This window comes from Micromys minutus (genome assembly GCF_963924665.1).
Source record: "Micromys minutus genome assembly, chromosome: 9".
In the NCBI taxonomy this organism is placed as follows: domain Eukaryota; kingdom Metazoa; phylum Chordata; class Mammalia; order Rodentia; family Muridae; genus Micromys; species Micromys minutus.
The window spans coordinates 18,495,563-18,522,205 of NC_137978.1; the positions used below are offsets into that span (position 1 = coordinate 18,495,563).

General features: G+C 39.5%; 1 protein-coding gene across 1 annotated transcript in view; it reads left to right on the forward strand.

Annotated features, from left to right (window-relative positions):
* The first annotated feature begins 2,736 nt into the window (after positions 1 to 2,736).
* HAUS6 (HAUS augmin like complex subunit 6) overlaps positions 2,737 to 26,643 on the forward strand; it is a 33,119-nt gene continuing 9,212 nt past the window's right edge. Inside the window, exons 1-13 of the mRNA XM_080920674.1 lie at positions 2,737 to 2,813; positions 2,941 to 3,088; positions 6,402 to 6,497; positions 8,713 to 8,791; positions 10,134 to 10,266; positions 13,485 to 13,629; positions 14,777 to 14,842; positions 15,436 to 15,493; positions 16,583 to 16,753; positions 19,574 to 19,767; positions 20,085 to 20,211; positions 21,208 to 21,310; positions 26,060 to 26,141. Coding sequence (XP_080776800.1) covers positions 2,952 to 3,088; positions 6,402 to 6,497; positions 8,713 to 8,791; positions 10,134 to 10,266; positions 13,485 to 13,629; positions 14,777 to 14,842; positions 15,436 to 15,493; positions 16,583 to 16,753; positions 19,574 to 19,767; positions 20,085 to 20,211; positions 21,208 to 21,310; positions 26,060 to 26,141 — 1,391 coding nt within the window. The 5' untranslated portion in view covers positions 2,737 to 2,813; positions 2,941 to 2,951. The remainder of the gene's footprint in view (positions 2,814 to 2,940; positions 3,089 to 6,401; positions 6,498 to 8,712; positions 8,792 to 10,133; positions 10,267 to 13,484; positions 13,630 to 14,776; positions 14,843 to 15,435; positions 15,494 to 16,582; positions 16,754 to 19,573; positions 19,768 to 20,084; positions 20,212 to 21,207; positions 21,311 to 26,059; positions 26,142 to 26,643) is intronic.

Consider the following 26,643-nt stretch of genomic DNA (forward strand, 5'->3'; position numbering starts at 1 on the left):
TCATGAGAAGTTTAAAAATTAAGTAAAAATACTAGAACTGCTTTATTTATTTTTCTTATTTTGAAAATTTCCCAGTTGGGCCTGGTGTTGCACATCTTTAATCCCAAAACTCTAAAGGTTTTGGGAGGTAGGAGGCAGGAGGACCAGAGCCCAAGGCCAGCCTCTGTTATACAGTGAATTTGAGACCATCCTATGCTACAGGAGTCTCTGTCTTAAGAAAGATAACACCATAACAAAGTTTCTTTTGCACCTGAAATTGTAAAGTGTTTTTGAAGTGCATTGTTTAGGTTTAAGGGGCAGCAAAAGGATGCTACCTTAGTTAAACTCAAGGCCACAGTGTTGCTTGTCTTAAGTAACTATAGTTGGTTGCTTAAACATTCTCACTTAAGCCAGTGTTCTGGCATACACTAGGGAGGCAGAGGCAGACACATCTTTGGGAGTTTGAGGCCAGTCTGGTTTAGGTAGTGAGTTCTACATGGGTAGGGATACATAATGAGATGGTGTCTCAACAAACCCAGAACCTTTCATCTGAGTTGTCTTCATGAAGCAAGCACTACATTTCCAGGCAATTTGGATTCTATCAGTTGCGTTTAAACTTGTTGACTCAGGCATCAGGAAACGCAAACTAGATTCCAAAGTGTATGTTTCTTTTCTTTTTTAAAAAGAGATTATTTGTTATAGATAAGTATATTGTAGCTGCTTCAGAAACACTAGAAGAAGGTATCAGATCTCATTACAGATGGTTGTGAGCCAACATGTGGTTGCTGGGATTTGAACTCAGGACCTCTGGAAGAGGTGCTCTTAACCACCAAGCCATCTCTCCAGACCGAGTGTATGGTTCTTTCCTCTTCCCAAGTCCTCTCAAAATTTAAAACATCTTATCTTGCCTCAGTGCTCGGTTTATTATAACGATTAAAAAACTGAATACATAAGGACTTTCCTTGGGCCACCGGATAATGGAATAAAGACATATAAAAGCCTAGGTTCTATAGCTGGGCAGATTCTCAGCTATTCTAACCCGCCACATCCTGGCCTCTGTCCCTCCACATGGCCCATTACCTTTCTTTCTTATCCATTCCTAGCACCTGTTCCTTCCCATGTTATGCTGGTGAGCCCCCCCCCCCCCATGTCTGGTTCTTCTCCCAGAAACCCTCTCTCTGCTAGGAAGCCTCACCTTTCCTCTCCTGGCAGCTATTGGCAGTCATATCTTTATTAAACCAATTAGTGAGGAGGGTAAATGTTTACCAAATACTGGGGCAGGTGATAATCCATAAGAGTAACAAAATCAAAATGTGGACAGTACTCTGTCCATACAGCATTTAGTATACAGCATTTGAATATACAAAGACAACCTTCACACAGTGCACATAAAGATTACCTCATCAACTGAATTTGTGAAAAGCTTGCCGGTCACAAAACAGTATCAAGTATTAGTTAGCTGAATATATTCTAGAAACTGAAATTCAGAATGTCCTTTTCGCCCAAATTGTGCTCACAAAGTACCATTTCCCACTTGGGAAGAAATGGTTGATTCCAGGTCTGAGGCAGGAACTGCCCAAAATGAGCCTTCAATTTCTTGGAAATTTGAGTAATTTGTCATTGTCCAAATAAAGAATAATTTGAATCTCTATATGGATAACAAATCCAGCAATTTGAATCCTGTACATCTGTGTAATTCCACAAATTCATGTATGAATATATGAGATATGGAGGGATTGGGCTTCAAAGTTAGGAGGTTTAGATTATGGAAGTGTTACAGCAAAATTGACAACATACAGAATTACATACAGTGAGCAGAATGGAAGATAGACTTAGAGAAGGTCAGTTAGCTGAGAGGCCGGGATATTTAAAAAGTCACCTATGTGGATAATAATAACACCTCCTGTGAGCAACGTCAGATCTTAGAATGAACTCTGGTGCTCTGGAACGCTCATAGATGATCCTGCAAACTACAGAAATTTAATTTTACAGGAACTAGTGCTTTTACTAAGTTAAGAGACAATAACTGCTTAATAAGATAATGTAAAATATGGAATTTCCCACTTTGAAGGACTTGTTATACACGGGATGTTGGAGAAAGAATAGCCATCAGTTCAGAGTGCTGGGGAGGGGAAGTTGTATGCTTAGCAGAGAGACAGACTTCTGGTACAGCAAGTTGAAGTCTGGCTGGTGGTGCCTCCCACCTGTCCCAGCAATTGGAAGATGGAGAGCATTCCAGAATTAGGAATTCAGGGTCTTCCTCCTTTGGAAAGGGAGTTCAAGGCTAGACGAGGCTAAAGGAAATCTTACTTCGACTCCCAACCGCCACACCAAAGAAACATTTGATAATATACATTTTGCCAAGCACGCGGGATGAGGTGATCAATGAACAACTTCACCGGACCCGGTGGCTCTTGCCTATTAATTTCCATAGTAGGAAGGCACGTACAACCTTCGACGCCAGCATAATCTACATACAGAGTCCCAAGTCAGTTAGAGTTACACAGCAAGACCCAGTCATTTTTATTTTGTTTTGTTTTTTCGAGACAGGGTTTCTTTATGTAGCTCTCTGGCTATCGCGAAAGTTTGGAGCAAGTTGCTGGTCACGCAATGCTTTATGGGTCTTATAGTTTTTCTGAGGGATTTCGCGTGCCGGGAGACAGGGGCGCATTGCATGGTGGGAGATAGAGTTTTCTTAGGAAGACCAGTCCCGGAAGTCGGGCGGCGCCGGAGTCTGCGCCGGCGCACTGTGTTCTTTCGCAAGGGCGGGAGTCTTGGTTTGGGTGTCGTCGCAGTCACCGGCTCGGTTTTCTGGGCGCGTTCGGCACTTTGTGGTAGGATGTCTCTGGGACACCAGGCCGCGGGCGGCCGCAGCGGAGGGGTTGCAGTCACTCTGGGATGCTTGTAGGAGGGGTCCAAGGGTACTCACGGTTTCAGTGCCTTCGTTTTCCTCCGTCACAGTCGTCGTGCCTATGGAAAGCATGAGCTCGGGCCGGGACTCCGCAGTGGAGAAGCAGCATCTCTGGATGTACCTGCTGGCGCTGGGTTTGGACCCGAGTTCCGGCACCAGGGTCGTCGGGAAGGTGGTGCGGCACACGCACCTTGGAGAGTAAGGAGACCGGGCGGTTCGTCACCGGTGTTGGGGGGGTGCGGGGCGCTTTAGAGGAGTGTCGTGCAGTTGAGACGAAACGGCGGGCCCGCTTAACCCTGCCATTGTGGTCTGTAGTTGGTGGGAGGCGTCGGGGAACTATGTGTACATTCAAACGTCTTCTAAGTAGTTAACTGTGGGTTTAAACTCTGAAGCCGAACTAAAAAATGTTACAGCTAGCGAAAACATAATGATGTATGAAAATGAAAATCAAAAGCCGATACCCCTCTTTTTGCCACTTTAATTATGGTTGTGATCACAAAACGAAATACCTTGCTTATATTTGTGTACTTTAGACTCGAACTTCCGGTTTCAGCCCCGATTTCCTCCTTATAATTTAATTAAAAGAATGATTCCATTATTATCGCATCATCACTGTTTTTGGGGGTGGGGTACAAAAATCTATGTGTTGCACTGGTTGTCTCGAAACTCTCTATAGACCAGGCTGGCATTCAGAGTTTTGGCATTAAAGGCGTGTGCCATCACCGCCTGGCTCCTCTGAATTAGTGTTTTGCTTGCTTGTGTGAGGTCATATCTCTTGCGACTTTAGAACTGCCATGTGGGTTCTGGGAATTGAACCGGTTGTCTCTTGGAGGAGCAGTCACTGCTTTTAACCACTGAGACATCTCTCCAGTCTGACTGAATTTTGTCTTTTGTTTGATTTTTTTTTTTTTTTTTTTTTTTTCTTCTCCAAGACAAGGCTTCTCTGTGTAGCAGCCCTGGCTGTCCTGGAGCTCTTTTTGTAGAGCAGGCTAGCCTTGAACTCAGATGTCAGCCTGCCTCTGCCTCTTAGGTGCTGAGATTAACAGGTACCACAATGTCTGGTTAAATTTTTGTTTTTTGATGCTTTAGACATTTTTATGTAACCTCAGTTAAATAGGTATAATATGATAGTATACAACCATTCATTTGTAATAGGTTATATATGTTATTTTAAAGTAATTCCATGACATACATGTAATTTTACTATTGTACTGGCTGGTTTTGTATGTCAGCTTGACACAAGTTGAAGTTATCATACAGAAAGGAGCCTCAGTTGAAGAAATGCCTTCATGAGATCCCACTGTAAGGCATTTTCTAAACTAGTGATCAAAGCGGGAGGGCCCAGCCCATTGTGGGTGGTGCCATCCCTGAGTAAGCCAGGGGAAGCAATCCAGTAAGTAACATCCCTTCATGGCCTCTGCATCAGCTTCTGTTTCCTGACCTGCTTGGGTTCCAGTCCTGACTTCCTTTAGTGATGAACAGCAATATGGAAGTGTAAGCTGAATAAACCCTTTCCTCCCCAGCTTGCTTCTTGGTCCTGGTGTTTTGTGCACGAATAGAGACAGACGTTGACTAAGACCACTATTAAGGATGAAAGTAAATCTGCATACTAGAGGATGCCTCTTTTCCCCTTTGAGATGATAATCATATAGCCTGGCCTCCAGATTGCCTTGCCTCGAAGCTAAAGTGCTGATTTTTTATTAACTTTTGGTAGATGCATCTTCAAAAACTTTTGCTGCAGTTATATCTTTCAATACCCTCATTCAGAAACAGGGCTGGAGACAGTTGATGTTCCTTACCAAGGACAAGAATAATCTGGAGATACATCTGCCATCTGTTGCCTCATCTATTTAACTGTTTTCCTTCAATTTTTGTCTGTTTCAGGACAGGGTTTCAGTATCTAGCTTTCTGGCTGTCCTGGATGGAACTTACCATGCAGACTGGGCTGGCTTTTGACTCACAAGAGATCCATTTGCCTCTGTTTCCTAAAGTACATGAAACACTATGCTCAGCTTGTCTTGTTTCTTGAGATAGTGTCTTACTGCCCAGCTGGCCTTGTGCTTGTGATGGTCCTCTTGCCTTGGCTTCCAGAGTGCTGGGATTGCAGGAGTGTGTCATTATGCCTGGCTGTTTGTTGGCAATCTAATTTCAGTTCTAGTGACTGCTATGCACCTAGGAGCCTATTTTTCTCTTCTCCCGCCTCCCTGCTTCCTTTTTTTGGGGGGAGAAAAGGTCTTAATATCCCAGATGTACCAGGCTGGTCTCAAACTCCTAAGTCTCCAGGGATGACCTTAAACTCCTAATCCTCCTGCCTCTACCTCCAAGTGTCAGGTGTGGTAGAAGTATGTACCACCACTCCCAGTTACTCATCTGTTTTCTAGTTTTGTTTCTTTGTCTGCATGTACAAGCGCCACAACAAGTTAATGGAGGTCAAAGGACAGTGTTCAGTTAGATGATTTACCTGAGTTTGGAATAGAGCTCAGGTCTCCAGGCTTGCAATTCTGGGAGGCAAGTTCTTTTTCTTTCATGTCTCATCTATTTTTTGATTTCTCAGTCTTTATACATACAATACACACATACATACACACATACATACATATACACATACACACATACACACACAAATACATACATACATACATACATACATACATACATACATACATACATACATGGAGACTCCCACCATGTGGGTGTCCCAGGGATGGAACTCAGGTAGTAAGGCTTAGCACCTTTTCCTTCTGAGCCACCTAGAACAGACTTTTAAACAAAGCACTGCATATGCTAATAGGAGTAACTACTAAACAATTACCAAATCAAATTTAAGTATAACGTTGAGGGTGAGTATCGTGTTTACTTTAAAAACAACTAATTCTGTTCACATCTGTGGTAAACTTTTTGTTTGTAATTCTATGAGTTTATAGTTTATATGGGCATATATTAACTTTTTCTTATAAATTGTCTCAGTCCAAGTATTTGTCTCAAAGACTGCATTTTGAAAGCCGCAGTAGTTTTGTTAAGGGTGGACTAGAGGGAAGGGAGACTTATGGCTGTCCACACCTGTAAACCTTTAACTTGTTAGAATCGCTACTCAGTGAATCCCAGCAGAGGGCATGTCCTCTGCTAGTTAAGTAGGTTTTCGTCCCTTTCTGTTTAACGATCATAGCAATAAAGCACAGGCTGGTGTTTTTATTTGGATCTCTGTTTTCACAATTAGAAAATAAAAGCTTGTGTGCTTGTCTTTTTTCTCTTCATTTGTTTACTCACTTCACATCGCTGCTGCTCCTCCCTCACTGACAAGTCTCCCCTCCCCTGTATGCTTTTCAATTGTGTGTAAAATGCCTGAATGAGAAAAGTTAAATTGCCTTGACCTTGAGAATGAAAAATAGCAATATGAGTGAACGAGTAGGTAGTTATGATGCTGGACAGCTTTAGTGCAATATCTAGACAGTTTTGATGCTGAATAGCTTTATTAATCATTTTTCTTTGCTTTTTCATTTTAAACCATTAGGAACATGTTTGACAAAATGAACCGTGATGCCTTTCATATAGTTTCTTATTTTTTGTTTAATATACTGGATGAGTCTCTTGCTAAAGAAGTTTTCAGGTAAGAAAAAATTATTTCATTTTCTTTTAGTCATTCTCAGATTTAAAAATTCACCCACCTACCCTTCCATCTTTTGTTTTTTCAAGAAGGGTTTCTCTGTGTAGCATTGTCTGTCCTGGAACTCACTCTGTAGAGTAAGCTGGCTTTGATCTCCATATGCCCCTGTCTCAGAGTGTTGGGATTAAAGGTGCATACCATAGCCAGATGGCCATTAGCTTGTTTAGAGTGGTGTACCCTTAGAAATTTGAGTACTAAGATAGCTGGGTGAGGGTTTGGGGGTGTTTATGTGCTTATTTTGAAAAAATTGTATATTTCATAAATGTAGATTTTTGTCCTTTAAAAATTGACCTGCTATTCTTTATGGTCTTCTGATGTGAGGATTGAGATTGAGTCTTACTTTGTGTGGCTAGCCTGGAGCCCATGTATATATGCAGACCAGACTAGTCCCTCACATCTGCTTCTGCCTGTGGTGCTAGGATTAAAGGTATGTGCCTCCACATCAGTTTCATGGTCTTCATTAGCTCTAAAATTTACTGGATTGACATATCCTTATTTTTTTTCTCTATAAAGTTTCTATTCTTCGGGCACTAGAGGAATGGCTATGGCTGTTCTTCTAGAGGACCTGGGTTTGATTTCCCACACCTACATGTTGGCTTACAGCCCTCAGTATGAAACTCTAGTTCCAGGGGATACCACACCCTTTTCTGCCTTTGCCTACCTACTGCTGAGATTAAACACATGTGATACTACCTGGCTAAATCCTTCTAATCCTTGTATTTTCTGGTGACTAAACATTCAATAATGGGCCTGTGGGGGTATTATTATTAAACACTTCAAGGAGTTTCAGAGTTTTCTGATCCTTTTTCTTTTCAAAGATTTGTTTATTTTTTGTATATACTGTAGCAGTCTTCAGACACACCAGAAGAGGGCACCAGATCTCATAACAGATGGTTGTGAGCCACCATATGGTTGCTGGGATTTGAATTTTGAATTCAGGACCGAGCAGTCAGTGCTCTTAACCACTGAGCCATCTCTCCAGCCCAATCCATGATGTTATCAATCAAGAAAAAAGATCAGACTGGAGAGATGGCTCAGCAGTTAAGATCTGATGCCCTCTTATGGTATGTCTGAAAACAGCTACAGTGTACTTATATATAATAAATCTAAAAAAAAAAAAAAAATCATGGCTCTTTCTGTGTTTTAGATAATGTAAAGACAGAATCAAATATATTCCTAAAATTACTAAGCTGAGAACATAACTGTTCTAGCCTTTAGTCCTGTTTTCTGTATTTTTTTTTCTTGTCTACTAGGAATTGAACTTATAACCCTATGTATTCTAAAGTACAAAAAATGTGATTCTTTTTTTGAGAGATAAGGTTTCTCTATATAGCCCTGGTTGGCCTGGAACTCCTGCTTCTTTCTCCTTTCTCCAGGGATTAAAGCTTGATTTTTTAAATAAGTATACCTCAGTAAATAAGTGGACAAAAAAGGTTATTGAGGGAGTTATAAATTGTAAAGTGCCCCCACCCCCTTCCATAGCTAGGATCTCACAATTACTCTTGCTGGCCTGGTTCTCTGTAGACTTTGAACTTAGAGTCCCACATGCCTCCACCTCCCCCCAGTGCTAGGAGTAAAAGCTTTTACCAAAACTGCCTTATTTTTTGACAAATCTCTATAATATATAATTATTTGTAATAAACTGAACTCATACTTATAAATGCTGACCTAAGAAAAAGAACTGTTTTCTCCTAGGTTGATATCTTTAGCTGAGTCTAGGAAATACTAGTTTAATTTGTTTTGCTTTAATGTTTCTACTGTGGGGGAACAAATTTGATGTTTTTTAAAAAATTTTGCTAAGTTTGTATTTTGGAAGGTGTGGTAGTTTGAATAGGAATGGTCCCCATAGATTTGTGTGTCAATGCTTGACCATAGGGAGCGTCACTGTTGGTAGGTATGGCCTTGTTAGAGGAAGTGCGTCACTGTAGAGCGGGGTTTGAGGTGTTAAATGCTCAAGCCACACACACAATCCTGCCTGCAGATGAAAACGTAGAACTTTGGTTCCTTTAGCCCCCATGTCAGCCTTCACACTGCCATCGTTCCCCCCATGTGATGGACTGGACTAAAGGAGTTGCCTTGGTCCTGCTGTCTCTTTACAGCAGTAAAATCCACACCAAGACAGAAGTGTTCATTAGTCTACTGTTCTTATCTTTTCAAGAGATTGCTGGCCTCCACTTGACCAAAAACTTGACACGGAATTCCGGAAACATTGCTGTGAATGGTTAAAAGAGATTTCTGTAAGTATTTCCTTTGTAAATAGAAGATGCAGACTTGAAGAAGGTCCAGGAGTGCCTGCAATACCAGTGCTTGAGAGGCAGGAGGATCCATCCAGATGAAGGTCTTTGGAGTGAATTCTAGGCCAGCCAGGGTGATAGATTGTCTTACAGAAATAAACACAACAAAAGTATCCCTTACGGCTGAGGCTGTAGCTCAGTGTAGGACACTTGCTAAGTGTGTAAGTCTCGTGTTCTATCACCCTAGTAAAACCATCTAACCAAACCAAGAACAACCAACTACTAAACTACATTAGTCCTTTTCAAAAAATGAGATGTCTGAGTGTGTCTATGTCCGAGGTTAATTTTGGATGTTTAACTTGATTATACTTTTCTTTTGATTTTCTGAGACAGGGTTTCTCTGTGTAGCCCTGGCTATACTGCAACAGGCTCCATAGACCAGGCTGGTCTTGGACTCAAGATTTGCTTGCCTTTGGCTCCCAAGTGCTCAGATTAAAGGTGTGACCACCATGCCTTTCCAAAGCTGGTTCTGAACTTAGAGTCTGCCAGTTATTACTGCATGTTTAGCTAGCCAGATTGTCACCAGAAAAATTGTTTGTTTCCCATAATGCTGGGTTTGTAGGCAGATGCTATTCCTATCTGGCTTCTCTTTGGATTCTGGGAATTTTAACTTGTCCTCATGCTTGTGTGATGAGTACTTTATTTACTGAGCTATCTCCCCAGTCTCCAAAGCATAGCTCTAGCTGGCCTGGAATTGATATGTAGACCAGGCTGGTCTTGAGTTCCTAGAGATGTTTCTACCTGTCACAGCCCTTATGACTTTATTTCTTTCCCTAGTGCTGGGATTATAACTCTAACACTCTACCTAACTTTCTAAGTTTGAAAAATGGTAGGAGTGGGCTGGAGGTAGTAACTAGCTGGAACTTTATTTTCTGACTATTTTCCATTCCTCTATGGAAATCTGAGTTTTCCAAGCCACTGCTATGAAGGGTTGATGGTTTACTGTCCTACAGTGAGGAGCTGACATGTGGCCTCTATTGCAGGATTATCACAGGATGGGGTTTAGTGATTTGGAGCATTGGCTACTCTTCCAGAGGGCCCCGGGTTTGGTTCCCAGCACCCACATAACCATAGCAGCAGCTCACAGACCAGTTCCAGTAAACTCCAGTTCTAGGGGATCTGATGCCTTCTTCTGGCCATAGCTATGAATGTGTACATCTGTACAATGTACATCTGTGCATTGTACAGCAAAGCACCTGCACAAATGAAATAATGAAATCAGAAATCAGTGAGTAAAACTGTGGCAGGTACTGTTGATTGAGTCATCTCATGTCTTCTTTCCTAGACTGAATGTGGGAGTAGTTTTCCTCAAGTTGTTGGCTCTGTGCTTATGTCTCCTGGTGGTCCTAAGTTTATTCATCTGATGTATCATTTTGCAAGATATGTTGCAATCAAATATATTAAAACAAAATCTAACAGTAAGTTTACTTATACTTCATTTGTTTTATTCTTAATTGTTACTGTACATAATTTTAAAATCAAGATCACAATGAGTTAAGCCATTTATTTGCCTGAAAAAGCATATGGTTAATTTTTTACTCATGTAGGCTGGAAACCTCACAATGAGCCTGTTAATATATGTGTTACTTTATTATGTTCTGGTGCAGAGTTTGGAGTACATTTTCCATAGGAAGGTCAAATGAGTATTTAGGCTTTATTACTTCCTTCTGTTTTGTTTTTATAAGTTCAGAAATAGAGAAGCTGCAAGCTCATACCTATAATCTGGGGCCCAGGAGGTTGAGGCTCTGTAGTGGCTGGTTTTGTCAACTTGACACAAGCTGGAGTTATCACAGAGTTGAGGAAATGCCTCCATGAGATCCAGCTGTAAGGCATTTTCTCAACTAGTGATCAAGGGGGGAGGGCCCAGCCCATTGTGGGTGGTGCCATCCCTGGGCTGGTAGACCTGGGTTCTATAAGAAAGCAGGCTGAGCAAGCCAGGGGAAGCAAGCCAGTAAGTAACATCCCTCCATGGCTTCTACATCACCTTCCTTTGGTGATAAACAGCAGTGTGGAAGTGTAAGCTGAATAAACCCTTACCTCTTGAACTTGCTTCTTGGTCCTGGTGTTTTGTGCAGGAATAGAGACCCAGACTAAGACAGGTGGGATGAATAGAGGTTGAAGGTAATCTGTGTTGTATAATAAGTTCCAGGCAAACCGTCACTGCCTAGTGAAAGCATGCCTTAAAAAATTGAAGAAACTCATTTTTACCTTGCTTGCTTAAAAACAACAAATTCAACCTCTAATCCAGCATGGTAAATATTGTTAGAAGTTATAGTTTGGTTACTGGTGTAGGTGTGGCACTGATGCTAAGGTCCTCTTTCTCACTTGGTTCTTGATCTGTCAGTAAAGAAGCCATAGACTAATTGCTGGGCTGAAGGAATAGGTGGGAGTTCTGGGTCCCTACAGAGAAGGAGACAGAAAGGAAGGGAGACAAGTTAGCAGGCTTCTAATGGGGGAAAGTTGTCCAGCCATATGAGCCCCATGGGCTGCTCCTACAGGTCTGGGGAAATTTAACAACTAAAGTTTAGGGCAGGTAGGAAGTTGGTGATAAGAGTATTGATACAGACATACTTTTCCAGGCGGGTAGCGCCCAGCAATTGTGCCAAGATGGCAAGTTGAAAGTCTGTGTCTTTTATCCATGGATTCGTGGAAGCTGAGTGGGGGCTGATAGCACTGCCTGATCCCGGAGCTTAGGCAGGGAAGTGAAAAGCTACACACACATACTGGTAGTGATTGATGGGTTTTATTTCAAAATTCTTAATTCACTGGTTCATAACAATAAAATAAATGAATTCTTACAGCTAATAGATGGTAATAAACGCTGTTATTTTTGCTCATAAAATATGGGCAGCCATAAGGCAGAAGTAAGTGTTGAAGCATTGAATCCTGCTGCCTTCTGATTCCCTGACATAGCTTATTCTGAATAGTAGTTTATTCTATTAAGAATCAAAGTACAAGAATTAATAAAATTAAGAGAAAATACCCCATTATTTTTTTTGTTTGTTTGGGTTTTTTTGTTTGCTTGTTTTTCTAAGACAGAGTTTCTCTTTATTTGGCTGTCCTACAACACCACTATCACCTCCACTGCTGCCTGGCTCATTCCGTTATTTGGTTTTGATTCCCGCCCCCTTGTTTTTTTTTTTTTTTTTTTGTTTTTTTGTTTTGTTTTGTTTTGTTTTTTTTTTTTTTTTTTTTGAGACAAGACCTCTCTACCTAACTCTGGCTGTTCTGGAATTCACTATGTAGATCAGGCTGGCCTCAAACTCAGATTGACCTGCCTCTGCCTTGGAAATGCTGGGACAAAGTGTGGCTACCAGGCCTGGCAGTTTAATGTTTCAGTTGTATAAGCGAACAGTGTAATGAGTAATCTAAGCAGATGTCTCTTCCTTCCCCTCCTGGCTTCTTTTCTCTCCCTTTTACCTTCCCTTTCTTTTCTATCTGCAGTCTCCCTCAGTTCTAGGATTACAGACATGTCACACTGTCCAGCGATTTCTTTAAAAAAAAAATTAAACCAGCCTGGAAAGATTGCTCATATGTTAAATCCTACACTCACAACTGGAAAACAAACCCAAAAACCAAAACCTTATTGCACATATAGATGAGTAGGTCTTCGCGCACAGGCACGCTCATTCAGACATTAAATTGATTCAGAAATGGTTATGCAGACCTATAATTTAAGCCCTAGAAGGCTGAGGCAGGCCTCAAGTTTAGAGGGCCAACTTTGTTGCATAGTAAGTTTAGGCCTCCTTCATGGGTCTCTTCATAGGCAACCATGTCTGGTCTTGTGATGCATACTTTTAATTCTCACATTTGGGAGGCTGAGTCAGGAAGATTGCTAGTTTGAGGTCGGCCTGGGCTATAGTGTAAATTTCATGCTGGCTTGGACTCATGGTGAGACTGTCTCAAACACTACCCAAAACAAATAAAAAATGAACAAAACTCATAAATAAGACTATAGCCCTGATTTTGGTTTACTGGGTATCAGCAGATAGATAGAACTGCTTTTTATTATACTGAACAAATACTATAATTTATTTACCCAGATTACAGCTGAGATTTCTTTTTTTTTTAATTACTTTTCTTTTTTTTTTTAAGATTTATTTATTTATTTATTGTTTATAAGTACACTGTAGTTGTCTTCAGACACACCAGAAGAGGGCATCAGATCCCATTACAGATGGTTGTGAGCCACCATGTGGTTGCTGGGAATTGAACTCAGTACCTCTGGAAGAGCACTCAGTGCTCTTAACCAATGAGCCATCTCTCTAGCCCGAGATTTCTAATATTTAGGAAACTTCTGAATTCACTGAATTTTCTTCAGGTACTTAAACTTTGTGGAGGTTTTCTGTGTAGCATGCTGGGATGGATGTAGATAAGCTGCTTTAAGCCTATGGGAACCAAGACTGAGGAGCTATCGTATCTTTGTTGTTGATTTTACATCTATAAGAGGTATAGATAAAAACCTGACCTCAGATATGATTGTATGAATTGGTCATCATTGGTCATCACTAACAAAGTGAAGAGTTGCTTGAAAAAAAAAATGGCACACATTTTATTTGGTTTTGTTTTCTCCTGACTGTTTTACTGGAAAGACAAGCTCATTGTGACGTTTTCTGTGATCCTGCCTTGTGTACAGATTCTCCACATTTTGCAGAAACATTTAATGCAAAACCACAAGATATGTACAGGTGCCTTGCCAGATGCCATGTAACACGCAACAGATTATTACAGATTTTGCAAAGAGAACATTATGTTATCCAAAAATACCAGGATAATGCACAGTAAGTAATATTTTAAAGTTAGAAAATTATTTCCTTTTTGAGTAAATATCACCAATATAAATATGTCCAGAAGTGGACTGCTTTGATTTTTTTTTTTTTGGGGGTCTGGATATACATTTTGTAACTTTTGTATTTAATGTTTATTTCATAGTGTTAGTAGATATACCTTTCAACAAGTATTCCATATTTTAGTCATTTTTTTAGTTGACTACTGTATGTAGTAAGAATTCTGGAATTTGGTTTCTTTAAAAATAGAAATATTATAAGAATTTGTTTTCATTTTAATCCTAGGTATGAGAATACGTGGTTACTTTGGACTGTCCCCAATAGCTGACTATGATTTGTCTTGTGCCCTAGCCGAGGTGTGGTTTTGCCAGCTCAGATAGTTTCTGCGGTTGTGTGTTGTAGAATTATGGGTAATAAAGGATAGGGCCCTAAGATGGTGGAGTTGGTGGTTGTTGGTGTCTGTCTGTCTGTCTCTTTCTGTCCACTCTCATTCTTTATCTCCTATCTAGTGATAGGGGGTGAAACTGGAGGGATAAAGGGTGGGAAAGTGAGGAACCCACAAAGTAGCAAAGCCATCTTTACTGTGTGTATGTATGTATCTATCTTCTGTCTGTCTGTCTGTCTGTCAATCCTCCTATCTATTTTTGGTTAATTGAGAAGGTGTCACTGTGAAGTCCTGGCTGACCTGGGCCTTGCCATGTACATCAGCCTTGAACATGTGTTCCTCTTGTTTCTACATCTGAGGAGTATAAGCATGTGGCATGGTCCAGTTCATAGTATTTATGTCTGTTTATTTACTCAACAAATCTTTTTTTCCCCTGTGTGTACTGTTATGAAATGAGACAGGCAAGACTGTCAAGGAATTGGTTGTGTCTTTTATTTGTGTTGTGTGTGTATGCTTCATATTGTGTCAGTGGAAATCAGGACAACTTTTGAAAGTTGTTTCTCATCTGCTCTGTGGTCTGGGTATTTATCCCTCTAAAGCATCTTGCTTCAAGTCCCTTGAATTTTTACTGTTAAAACACAGTCAAGATAAGAAAAAAACAAACAAACAAACAAACAAAAAAACCCCCAAAACCAAAACAAATGGGGCATACCAGTTAGTTATAATGAGAATGTTCTTTTTTATTGTTTCTTTCAGTTTGATTGTTAAGCAAGTACGAAATGCAAGATCAGAGTGCATGGGTCTACAAAACCAAATTAAAAGGCAAGTGACTTTTAGAGCTGGAATATACTTTATATAAAGTTTAAGATTTGAAGTTTACAAGTAATGAGGCTACTAAAAGCTGGAGCGATGGCTGAGTGGTTGAGAGCACCGACTGCTCTTCCAGAGTCCTGAGTTAAATTCCCAGCAACCACATAGTGGCTCATAGCCATCTGTAATGAGATCCGATGCCCTCTTCTGGTGTGTCTGAAGAGACTACTAAAAACAGAAGTAGAATAAAATGTTATTACTTACTTGATGCTAGTACTAGTACTTTTTTCCCTCACTTTTAATAAAATTCTTAAAATTATTATCACACTGTTTGAGTTCTTTGTTTTTGAAACAGAATCTCACTATGTTTGTAGCCCTGGCTGGTTTGGCACTTTGTATAGATCATGCTAATGTTTAACTGGAAAGAGATCTGCCTTCCTCTGCCTGCTGAGCATCCAGATGAAAGGCTTGTACCACGAACAGTCGGAGATTCACCGTTTTTATCTGAGTGCCTGATTGTAGTTTGCAGACCAGTTGGTTTCCTGGATATAAAATTACTATGTGAATTTTTTCTATAAATAATTCAATCATTTAATTTTTTTTAGTGGAATGGAACCCTATTTATTACACAAGAGTAATAATGCACAAGAGAAGATTCAAAAGGTGAGACACTTATTTTTAATAGCAGGAGATAATGGCTCTGTGGGGTATCAATTTTAGCATTTTTTAGATCAGTATATTTTAGAATCCTGACAGTGTAATTCCAAGTGAGACTCAGCAACAAAGAACATATGTATAACTTTAGTTTTCTTTAAAAATATAGATCACATATGTACATAGCCACACATATGAGATAACAAATGTTAACCATAGGTCATTGATGGAAAGGTTTGGTTTTCTAAGTTCTCTATAATGAGTCTGTAGCATATGAGGGCAAAATGTATGTAAAAAAAATATAGGAATGAGCAGGTGAGATGCCCCAGTGGTTAAGAACATGGGCTGCTTTCCCAGATGACCTAGGTTTGGTTCCTAGTCCCCCCAAAGCTCCTCACAATCATGTGTAACTCTTGTCCCAGGAGACCTCATGTCCTGTTTTGGTCTTTGCTAGCAGTGGGTGAATTGGGTATATAGCCATACATGACTAAATATTCATACATATAAAACAATAATAATAAAATGTTAAAATAGAAAAACATGATTTAAAAAAACCCACATCATTGCTTTCAAGGGAACTAAGTCTGTAGTGTCTCTACTCACTTTATACCTTTGTTTTGAAGATGAAGGGTGTTTCTCATTTGCTCTTCCTAGTTTTTTTTCTGACTGAATCCTGCTTATTTATTTCATCTTTCATTTGTTTTGTTTTCTCTCCCCTCCCCTCTTCTCTGGTATTTGTTTTCTTCATTTTTTGAGCTTTCCATTGGTAACACATTTTTTGGATGATAGTATAAAGAATTTTAAGGTTTGTTTGGAGATTATATAAGCTGTATTTTCCCTAAGAAGTTCTTTAGCTCAGCTGTGATGCACACACTTTTGTTCTCAGCACTCGAGAGGCAGAGGCAGGCTGATCTTAGAAGTTGGAGGTTAGTGTTGTCTAAGCCAATTCTTTCCCAGCCAAGGTCACTTAGTGATGCAGTTACTCAATTTTCTCATCAGCTATATTTCATTTGTTATTGGTGAAAAATACTAATGCCAACATTTTCTTAGTATAGACATGTTATGTGTGGATTTTGTGTTTGTGCTTTGTTTTCAAAGGTTCGGTCTTTGTGGACTTACGTGAATGAGACACTCGCGGCTTTGGAAAAGGAGAGGGAAGTTATTAGTTCCATCTTCAGTTTTGACAACCAGTATGCTTTGGATGGAGCTAATGTTGCTGTTACTATTCCAAGGCTCTTACTTGACAGACTTGAGGAACAGATGTGTCAGGTAAGTTTTACTGTAAAGGAAACCTGTTCAAACACTGTCATTAGTGCTTGTTGCATTGTCTGTCATCTTAGATTTCCCATGGCTTCAAGCATGTGTGTTCTTTATTCATCTCTAGTGAACTCTTCGTAGAGGAACAGTCAGGTGTGTGCGTTCGAATCCATTTGCTTTTGTACAGTTTTGTATAGTATAGAAAGGTTAACATTGCTTCATATGAAGATAGTACTGTATTACATTTTATGTGTATGTGTGTGTGGGGTGTGTGTGTGTGGGTGGGTGTGTGAGTGTGAGTGTGTGTGTGTGTGTGTGTGTGTGTGTGTGTGTGTATGTGTGTGTGTGTGTATGTATGAGTACTCGTATGCCATGGTGTGTATGTGGAGGTCAGAGGACAATTATGGGAAAAGTCTATTCTTTTTCATGTGTGTTCTGGGGCAGAACTCAGTTTGCCAGCCTTGGTCACAAGTGTCTTTATCCACTGAACCATTTTAACTCTTTGTATTAGTTGTTGATAAATTCCCCTGCCTCAGCCACCTTAGTGCTGAGATTGTAGACTTCATTAAGTCTAGCTCTCATTGTGTGTCTTTTGTTTTTGTCTTTTTTTCCCCTCACGACTGGATCAACTATGTAGCTTTGGCAGGTCTAGAACTGGATTTGTAGACCAGCCCTGTCTCTGCCATCTGAGTTCTGGGATTAAAGGAGTGCTCCACCACACTTGCTTCCAGAGGGCCTTTTATAAAGTCTGTATGCTCTAGCTTTCTCTTATTTTTCTTTAAGCAGACTGTGACTGGGGCACTCTTCACTCACAAACCTTGCTGAGTTACAAGTCTTCAGAAGGAAGGCTTCTGCTCCTCAGTAATTCACTTTGGAGAAAACAAGCCATGCGGGAGATTCCTCCCAAATTGCTTTCCTTACCCTCTCTGTCTTCTCTTTCATCTTGATGCTCTTAAGCATTCCTTGTGAGTGCTTTACCTTCTTTAGCTTGTGATGGCAGTACCTTAGTTTTCCTTGTGGGTTTTCAGAGTACTGGTCTTAGTTTTTTCTTTTTATCCCTCTCCCTGCCATCTAAATTCTAAGTGAGAGAGAAGGTTTTCCATGTTTGTCTTTGTTGTTTTAAGACAGGGTCTGGTCTTTCTATATAGCCCTGGCTGTGTTGGAACTTGCTATGTAGGCCAAGCTGGCCTCAAATTCACCAGAGATCTGCCTTTGTTTCCCAAGTGTCTTAGCTTTAACAGCTTCCTATCAGTAATTTATTTTATTTTTCAAACAATCTCACTGTGTATTTCTGACTTGCCTGGAACTAGCATTGTACACCAGGTTGGCCTTTGAACTCACAGAGATCCACTTGGCTCTGCCTTCTGAGTGCCGAGACTAAAGACATGTACCATAACATCTGGTCCCTATACAGTGTTATTAAATGTTTTTCTTCTTCAACCAAACAAAGCACCATCCACCATTTACATGTTTCTATCTTCATTTGGAACATTTAATTGTATGGCTTACTTTTTCCTTAGTATGTGCAATTTATTTAGTACCTACCACATATCAAGTATTGACTGTAGTATATAGAAGGTAAATAGATAAAAATATTTTGTGAAGAGATTTTAAGGTAATTTGCATCAAATTTAGAGTATTTAACAATTATATAGTATATAACATGCATGAATTCAAATTTCTATAGGATGTAGGCAGGTATCAGAAAAACATTAATTATGTATGAGAATGCAAATAAGGCAGGAGGTGATGTCTTTAGAGAAAAATCACTGTTAATATATTTTTTTGTTTTGTTAGTTTGTGATACTGTCTCCCTGTGTTGCTCTAGCTCTGGCGGGCTTAGAAGTCACTATGTAAACTTGAACTCACAGTGATGCACCTGTCTTTGTCTTCTGAGTGCTGGGATCAATGGTGTGTTTTTTTGAGAAAGGGTCTTTCACTGGGACCTGGCGTTTGATAATTCGGGTAGGAAAAAATGTAGGAATCTTCCTGTCACTACTTTGCCAGTGCTGGGATTATAAATACACATCACCATAGTCACGTTCCTGTGGGTAATGGGGGTGGGGGCTCATGCTTAGATGGCAAATACTTTATAAGGACTGGGTACTCTATCAGCCCCTGAATTTTTCTTTTTTGGTTGGTTTGTTTGTATTAGGATGGATGCTATTTGCAACTTTTGATAAAAAATAACTTTGTCACTTGGTAGAGACAGGCAGATCTCTGGAGTGTTGCCGGGCCAGCTTGGTTGACATACTGAGTTCTAGTTCGTAGTAAGAACCTGTCTCAAAGAAAAAAAATTGTGATTTTTTTTTCTTGCTTTGTTTTCAGATCTGCTCTTTATATTTAGGCTATTAAAAGATTTATTTATTTTATTTTTATATAAATGCTTTGTGTGTGTGTGTGTGTATGTGTGTGTGTGTGTGTATGTGTGTCCCACATCCACCTGGTATTCATGGATGCCAGAAGAGGGCTGCATCTGCATCTGGTAGGGGTTAGAGACAGTTGTTAGCTTTTGGAACTGAACACAAGTCCTGCAGGAGCACCAGTGCTGAATATTTCTCCAGCATCGCTTTAATTTTCAGTCCATCTATATTTGTCTTTTATTTTTTGCTAGATTTTTACCCTTATACATGATGTAAGAATGATGTGGGAGTTCTTTGACAGTTTTTATAGGATTGAAATTATTTACATAGTTTATGTTTGGGTGGTTATTGATTTCCCCCTCCCCCACGCTTTAAGGTAATGTTATAAAATAGTAAAAAGAATCAATATGTAAGCTTATTGCCTTAAGAACCTACCGATCTTTGCTTTTTTTCCCTTCTGAATCTTTAGTTGCAAATAGGAAATGTTTATGAGGCTGGAAAATTGAACCTCTTAACAGTTATTCAGTTGTTAAATGAAGTCTTGAAAGTAATGAAATATGAACATTGTAAGGCTGGCCAAGCAAGATTGACCATAGACCTCTACTACCTTGAAAAAGAAACCAAATTTCAGAGGGAAAGATTATCAGATATGAAGCATATGAGGTACATAGAAAGCTCTTTTGTTATTTTACTATGGGATGGATAGGGTGGCTTTCTTAGCAAAAATTGTGTATAATTCTTCAACTTTGAATAAGTTAAGACATACTTGGTATTTAAGTGGAGTAGTAGGTATATGATTATTGCATTTTTGTTTTCAAAGAAAAAATACATTTTAAGTTCTGAAGCGTTACTTGTTAAATTTGTATGTAGTTTAATGGTTAAAATTTGTTTTATATCAGTCTCTGTCCTAGTACTGTTGTCTTAAATTGTATTATATTTTTATTTGTCCTTCAAATACAGTATTTCTTATGATATCATAGGCATAAAATAAAAGAGAACATCGTTGGAATAAGATATTCTACTGCTGAAAAAGAAGAAAAATGGCATATGAAGTGGAAAGGCTTTCTTGGTGTGTCTCCTTTCAGTCTGATTAAAAGCGGGCCTTCAGTAAGTAATGTAGATGAGTTTTGGAGAGAGTTAAATTTTCAGCAATTATCTGTCTTTTAAGTTTTAGCAATCTTAATTTAATACTACAGTAACTTAGAAATGCGTATGTATATATCACTGTATACATTGTATGTATGACGGGGTGAGGCAGCACACATGTGCCATGTGCATATAAAGAGGGCACAGGGTGATTTTTATGGAATCTATTCTTTCCATCCAACCTGTGTTCTTGGAATTGGACTCAGGCCCTCAAGCCTGCAGGCATGGGTTATTACCTGCTGATCCACCTCATTGCCCAAGTTACTTTTTTGTTTTGAGACAATCTTGTATCCCAGGTTGGCCTTAAACATGATATGTAGCTGATGATGAATATAAACTGCTGATGCTCCTGCATCTGCTCCCAAATGTTAGGATTGTAACCCTTGGCCACCATGTTGTATAGATACATATGTATGCCAGGCTGATCTGGAATGTCTGTAGCCAGAGCGAACACTAGGATTATAGGTGCGTGTTACTGTGCAGTTGAAATGTTTAAAAATGTGAAAAATTTATAATAGTTTTTCATCAAGCCGCTGCCATGTATAGTTACTCATTTTAAATTCAGAGGCTAGAAAGAATGCTATTAATAAAATTTGAGACATACAAATACTGTATTCTTTTATTTTAAAAAAAAAATGTAGGAGCTGAAGAGATGGCTTATCAGGTAAGCCCATTGATTGCTCTTTCGAAAAGACTGGGGTTCAATTCCTAGCCCACATGGTGGCTCATAACAAACTAAAACTCAATCCTAGAGTATCTGATGCCAGCTTCTGTGGGCACCAGGCACACATACAGTGCACAGATACATAAGCACACAAAACATGTACATGCGAATAGTCAAGGATCAATGTTTGATAATTTATTGTTAGGGAAAAATTCACTTTAAATGAACTTAGCTTTGTTATTATGATTGCTTGTGAATGTGTTTACTTAATATTGTGAATTCTGTGTTTTAAGGCTGTGGATCTTTTGCCTCCCATGTCTCCCCTTTCATTTGATCCTGTGTCAGAGGAAGTATATGCAAAGAGTGTATTTTTTAAGTATCCTGCTTCACTTCCAGGTTGGTAAGCTTCCCCACTTCCTCTTAAAGACATTGTCTCACTGTGAAGCGTTGACTAAGCCGGAATTCACTGTGTGGACCAGGCCGGCCTGGAACCTCTGCCTCCTGAGTGCTGAGTGTATCGGCCTGCACTACTGCCCATGACTTTTCTCTCATTGTTTATAAGTTACTTATATTTTTTCAATCTTTTTACATTTATGCATATGCAAATTTATGTGTATATGCATGTATACACCACAGTGCATGTGTGCAGGTCACAGGACAACCTGGTTCTCTCCTTTTACCAAGTGGTACCCTGGGATCAAGCGCAGATGACTAGGCATGTGGCGAATGCTTTTACCTGCTTTCCTGTTATTTTTATTGTGAAATATCTATAGCGTAAGATTGCTGTTTTGGTCACAAAATGGTATGAAAAGATAGAATCTATCACTTGAAAAAATGAGTGCTTCAGCCTGCCTGAGGGCTTGGGTTAAAGATGTGCCTCCAGACCTGGCATTCACTTAGTGTTGAACAGTAGTTGGCCTGGGTTTAGAATCCTAGGTTGACAGATCTTTAGGTCTTTGATGGTTAAGTCTGGGTTCCTGCCTTCTATTATCATGGACATATTAACCATCTATCTCATTGTCATTCTTTTGTATATAATTAGGTTATAATTTATGGTTGCTTTTAAGATTTCTTTTTTATATTATGCAGCTCCTAAATGTAGATTTGTTTTTAACTATTTGAGTTATGTGTAGTCTAGAAGCTCATTATTTTCAAAGTTCAAGTATTTGTTTTCCTGTGTCTCCTAATATTGCCTGGTTTAATTTTAAAAGTTTTATGTGTGTGCACACGCATGTGCATGAGCTTGTGTATGAGGATGCCCATGGAGGACTGTAGGTGTCAAGTGCCAGAACTAGAGTTAGGACATTTTTGAGCTGCCTCATGTAGGTGCTAGGAGCCAGACTCCTGTAAGAGCAGTGAGTACTTTCTCCAGTTTCATCATTTTCATTTTCACTCCTGTAGTCTTCTATTAGGGTTCTGTTTTGTAATTGTTACACATTTCATTTTAGGTATTGTCTAACTTATACCCCAGGCCAGCCTCAAACTTGAGATTCTCTTGCCTTAGCCTCAGAAATTCTGAGATTACAGCTGTGTGCCACCACAAATGCCCAGAACGTCTAGTTCTGTCTCTCATCTCTGCTAAGTTCTCATTTGTATATACAGATTTTTATGTTCTTGGGCTTTGTTAATTGTAGTTGGACCAATTTAAACTAATCTCTGTCTAGCTTACAAATGTGAGACTCTGTCTAAGGTTATTTTATTTAGCTTTGACAATTATGGGGTGATCCCTAATCTGCTTTCCTAACTGCTGGACTGGTTACTGTACCAGCAGTATACCCCAAATACTTGTTCTTTCTCCTTTCATGGTGGCTTCCTTTTCTCTTCTGTGCTCTTCTCCCCTCTCTACCTGTGATCCCCAACCAGGTAACCAAAAACCTGCCTACCTCTACCTCTAGTAATTGGCTGTAGCCATTTTTATTCAACTATTTTTATTCAGTTTATTAAGTTAAGGGGCAAAGTTTGTGTTTGGGATACAGAATTTAGCATTACAATACATAGCAACGAATCAAACCTCAACAGTTAATGGCTGTTTTCCTTAGATCCCTTTTATAGTTTACTACTTTAGTTAGTTTAATCTGTCTTTTTAACCTATTTTTACATTTGAGTATTCATTATTGTTTACTTTGAAAAGCCTAACTTGTCCTTTTCTACCTTCCTTTGTCTTAGTTTTTTATTAGTTTGTATGTGCATGTGCACATGCATGCACATTACAGTTCATTTATGGAAGAGAGGTTACAGGAGTTGGTTCTATCCTTCTATCAAGTATGGCCTGGGTTGGAACTTAGGTTCTTAATTGTCAAATACATTTCCTGCTGAGCTGTCTTGTTAGCTTGGTCTTTCTAAACTAATTGAGGTGACCTTGAACTTTTGATCTTCCTGCTTCCATCTCCAAAGTTTAAGATTCGATTACAGGCATGGGTATGTATATTGTAGGGTATATTAATTAGGGATCTCTAGAATCAGGGAATTTGTTGGTGACTTACAGTCTGTAGTCCAGTGCCCCAACAATGGTCAGCAGCAGCTGTGGAAGCCAAAGGATCTAGCAGTTGCTCAGTCCTACCAGGCAAGCAGGTGAAGAGAGTGAACCTTCCTTCTTCCAAAGTCTTAGGTAGGTCTCCAACAGAAGGTGTGTCCCAGATTAAAGGTGTGTACCACCACCCCTGGTTCTGGGACTTGCTTTGTCCCAGATGACTTTGAACTCAGAGATCTCCTTGCCTTAGTGTCCTGGGATTTGTAGCCTCTATGCCCCAAGAACTCCATGCCAAGATCCAGGTCAGAAACTTATATCTCCTAGCCTCAAGATCAGGATCAATCCAATTCTGTTTTGTGGTTCATTCTAGATATAGTCACTCTGACAACCAGGAATAGCCACTACACTGGCAGTCACTATCAACTGAGTTATGTCTCCAAACTGAGTTTTATTTACCTTTTCAAACTGATTCTTTTAATAGTCTTACTTTGTATTTTGGTTTCTTTCTTCTTGCTCAAACCTTTTAATTATATATTTTTTACTTTCTTGCCTTTTATTTACTTATTTATTTTTGTATCTGATTCCCATAGTTGTTTGCTTTGTATTGAAATACTTAGTTGTAGTTTCTCCTTGAGTGAGTCTCTTCACGTGGAGGAACCCATGCTGGCCTGGAACATACTGTGTAGCCGAAGTTCGTGAACTCAGCTTCCTTCCTTCCTTCCTTCCTTCCTTCTTCCTTCCTTCCTATGATTTTTGTCGTTGTTTTTGTGAAGACAAAGTTTCTCTGTAGCCCTGGTTGTCCTGGAATTCACGCTGAGGACCAGGATGGCTTTGAACTCACAGAGATCTGCCTCCCAAGTGCTGGACTTGAATACATGATTTATTTTTATTTTATGAACATTGGTATTTTAGCCTGTATGAGAGTGTCGGCTCCGCTGAACCAAAGCTATGAGCTGCCATGAGTGTCAGGAATTAAACCTCTCAAAGAACAGCTAATGGTCTTAACTACTGAGCCATCTCTCTAGTCTCTGAACTTAGCTTTTCTAAGTGCTAGGGTACAAGCTACCTAGTCTTCTTATTAACTCTTTTTTTTTTTTTTAAATGCAAGACAGACAAATTACAGCTTCTGCCTGCCAGCAACAGGTGATACTTGTTTTTATGGTGTTCTAGTTTTGTGATGTTTGTGTTTGTTCTCATTTGGGGACTGTTCTGTAATTCCATAGTACAGAGGGTTTTGAAAAATTTGAGTTGTAGCCAGGCAGTGGTTTCTCAGGCCTTTGATCCCAGCACTCAGAAGGAAGGGGTAGGTGGATTCAAGGCCAGCCTGGTCCTCAGGGTAAGTTCCAGGACACTTGGGGCTACACAGAGAAACCCTGTCCCAAAAAACAAAACAAAAAAAACTTGAGTTGACATACTGCTTAGACCACTGTAATGGACGAGTATTTTTACATAGCATTTGCATTGGGGTCTTATGCAGTGACACCTTAGCTAAATGCTCAAATATGGGAAGACTCTTGGGTATTAACAATTTGAAAAAGAGGCACCTCATCTGTAGTGTAGCCATGGCTTCATTTGCCAGTCTCCTTTCTTACCGTGTCTTGGTGATATTTATTTCCTACTTTATACCGTACCTCTATGCTCTGGCAAACGAAATCTGTACCTACCCTCTTGATGCCTCTCTTTTTCTTCCCTCACTGGGACAGCTGTATGTCTTCTGCTTCCTTGCATATTTTTGGCATGCTACTTTAGCAGAACGGAGCACTTCAGTCACCACTGTTTCAGACTGACTGCTTGCTGTCAAAGTCTTATCTTTTCTATCATTGCTATGTTAACATATATATTTTAGCAAAGAGTTGTTGAAAGATTGGAATAAAAAATGTGCTAGCTGATTGTCGACATAAATGTATTGAAGTATGCTGAGTACCATTTGCTTTTGCACGCTTATATAGTTAGGCCCTGGTTGATTTACTTAAACATGTAACGTGGTTATATAACACTGAATTTGGTGCTGATGACCAAACTTAAGTTGATGCACATATGCTCCCCACCCTGCTTTTGTTTGTTAGTTTGTTTCGAGTTAAGTGCTGGGCTTGCCGAGGTACAGTACCATGAATGACTACAGTACCATGAATGACTATATCAGTCTTTATAAAAGCCTGCTACCACATAATCTGTTTCTTCTTTATTACTTTATTTTTGATGGTATTTTTTCCCCAAAATAATGTTTTGTGTATATATGCTCACTACAAAGTGCATGTGGGAATTAGTGTTCTCTTCCATGTGGGTTTAGGGAGCTAATTCAGGTTGTCAGGATTGATGGCATGCACCCTTGCTGAGCCAACTATTACTTGGTGTTAGGTCTTTTTTTTTTTTTTTTTTTTTTTTTTTTTTTTTTTTTTTAATGTTTTCATGTGCAGTGGCTGTGGCTGTGGGTGTGAGTGTTTGGCAGGGTCTGTTCTGTTGCATTTGCAAGTTTATATATTTTCTGGTTTTTGTTTAGAAGCTATTCTAAACAATTGGGCATGAAGCTCAGTGATAGAGCACCTGTTTAATACTAGCAAAGGTTTAGACCTTGGTTTCAGGAGGAAAAGAATAGTTCTTTTATGATTTCTAGAGATCCTTGAATATTAGAATACACAAACCTAATTAAAAGAATAATTTTTGAATTTCCTTAGATTCACATAAAGAATCTAGACAAGAAAATGGTAGCAGAAGAGATGTGGATGCCCCAGGAGATGTGTGTGATGGAGCTAACAGGTAAAACATTTGACTTTCATGCTGACTGTTGGTTTCAGTCTCGTTTTGAGCCAGTTTAGAACCTTCTGTATCGTGGAATAGTGCATGATTTCTTCCTCAGCCAGATAGTGTTTTTCTACTGCAGATCCACATTTGCAGAAGATGTTCAATACTTACTATGCCCGGGTCTTTTTCTATTTATCTGAATGTTGGCTTTTATGGGAATTATCTGAGTTTTGAAGAAAGTGTAGGTTTGAAAATTACATAGGTAAGTTAGGGGAATTTTTGCCTTAACTATTGAGTGAGTAAATTTGTGGCATTTGAGGTCATGGTTTGGTTGAACTTTGAGACTAGTGCTGTCTTTCTATCGCTGTGGCTGAGTAGTTCAGCTTTCGGTTGATCCACGCTCTCCTGTTTCAGCATGTGCAGCTTGCTGTTTGCATCCATATTACAGGCGGGTTTAAAAATTGTTTATTTTATATGTATGAGTGCTTTACTTGCATGTAAGTGCAGTTGTTGCAGT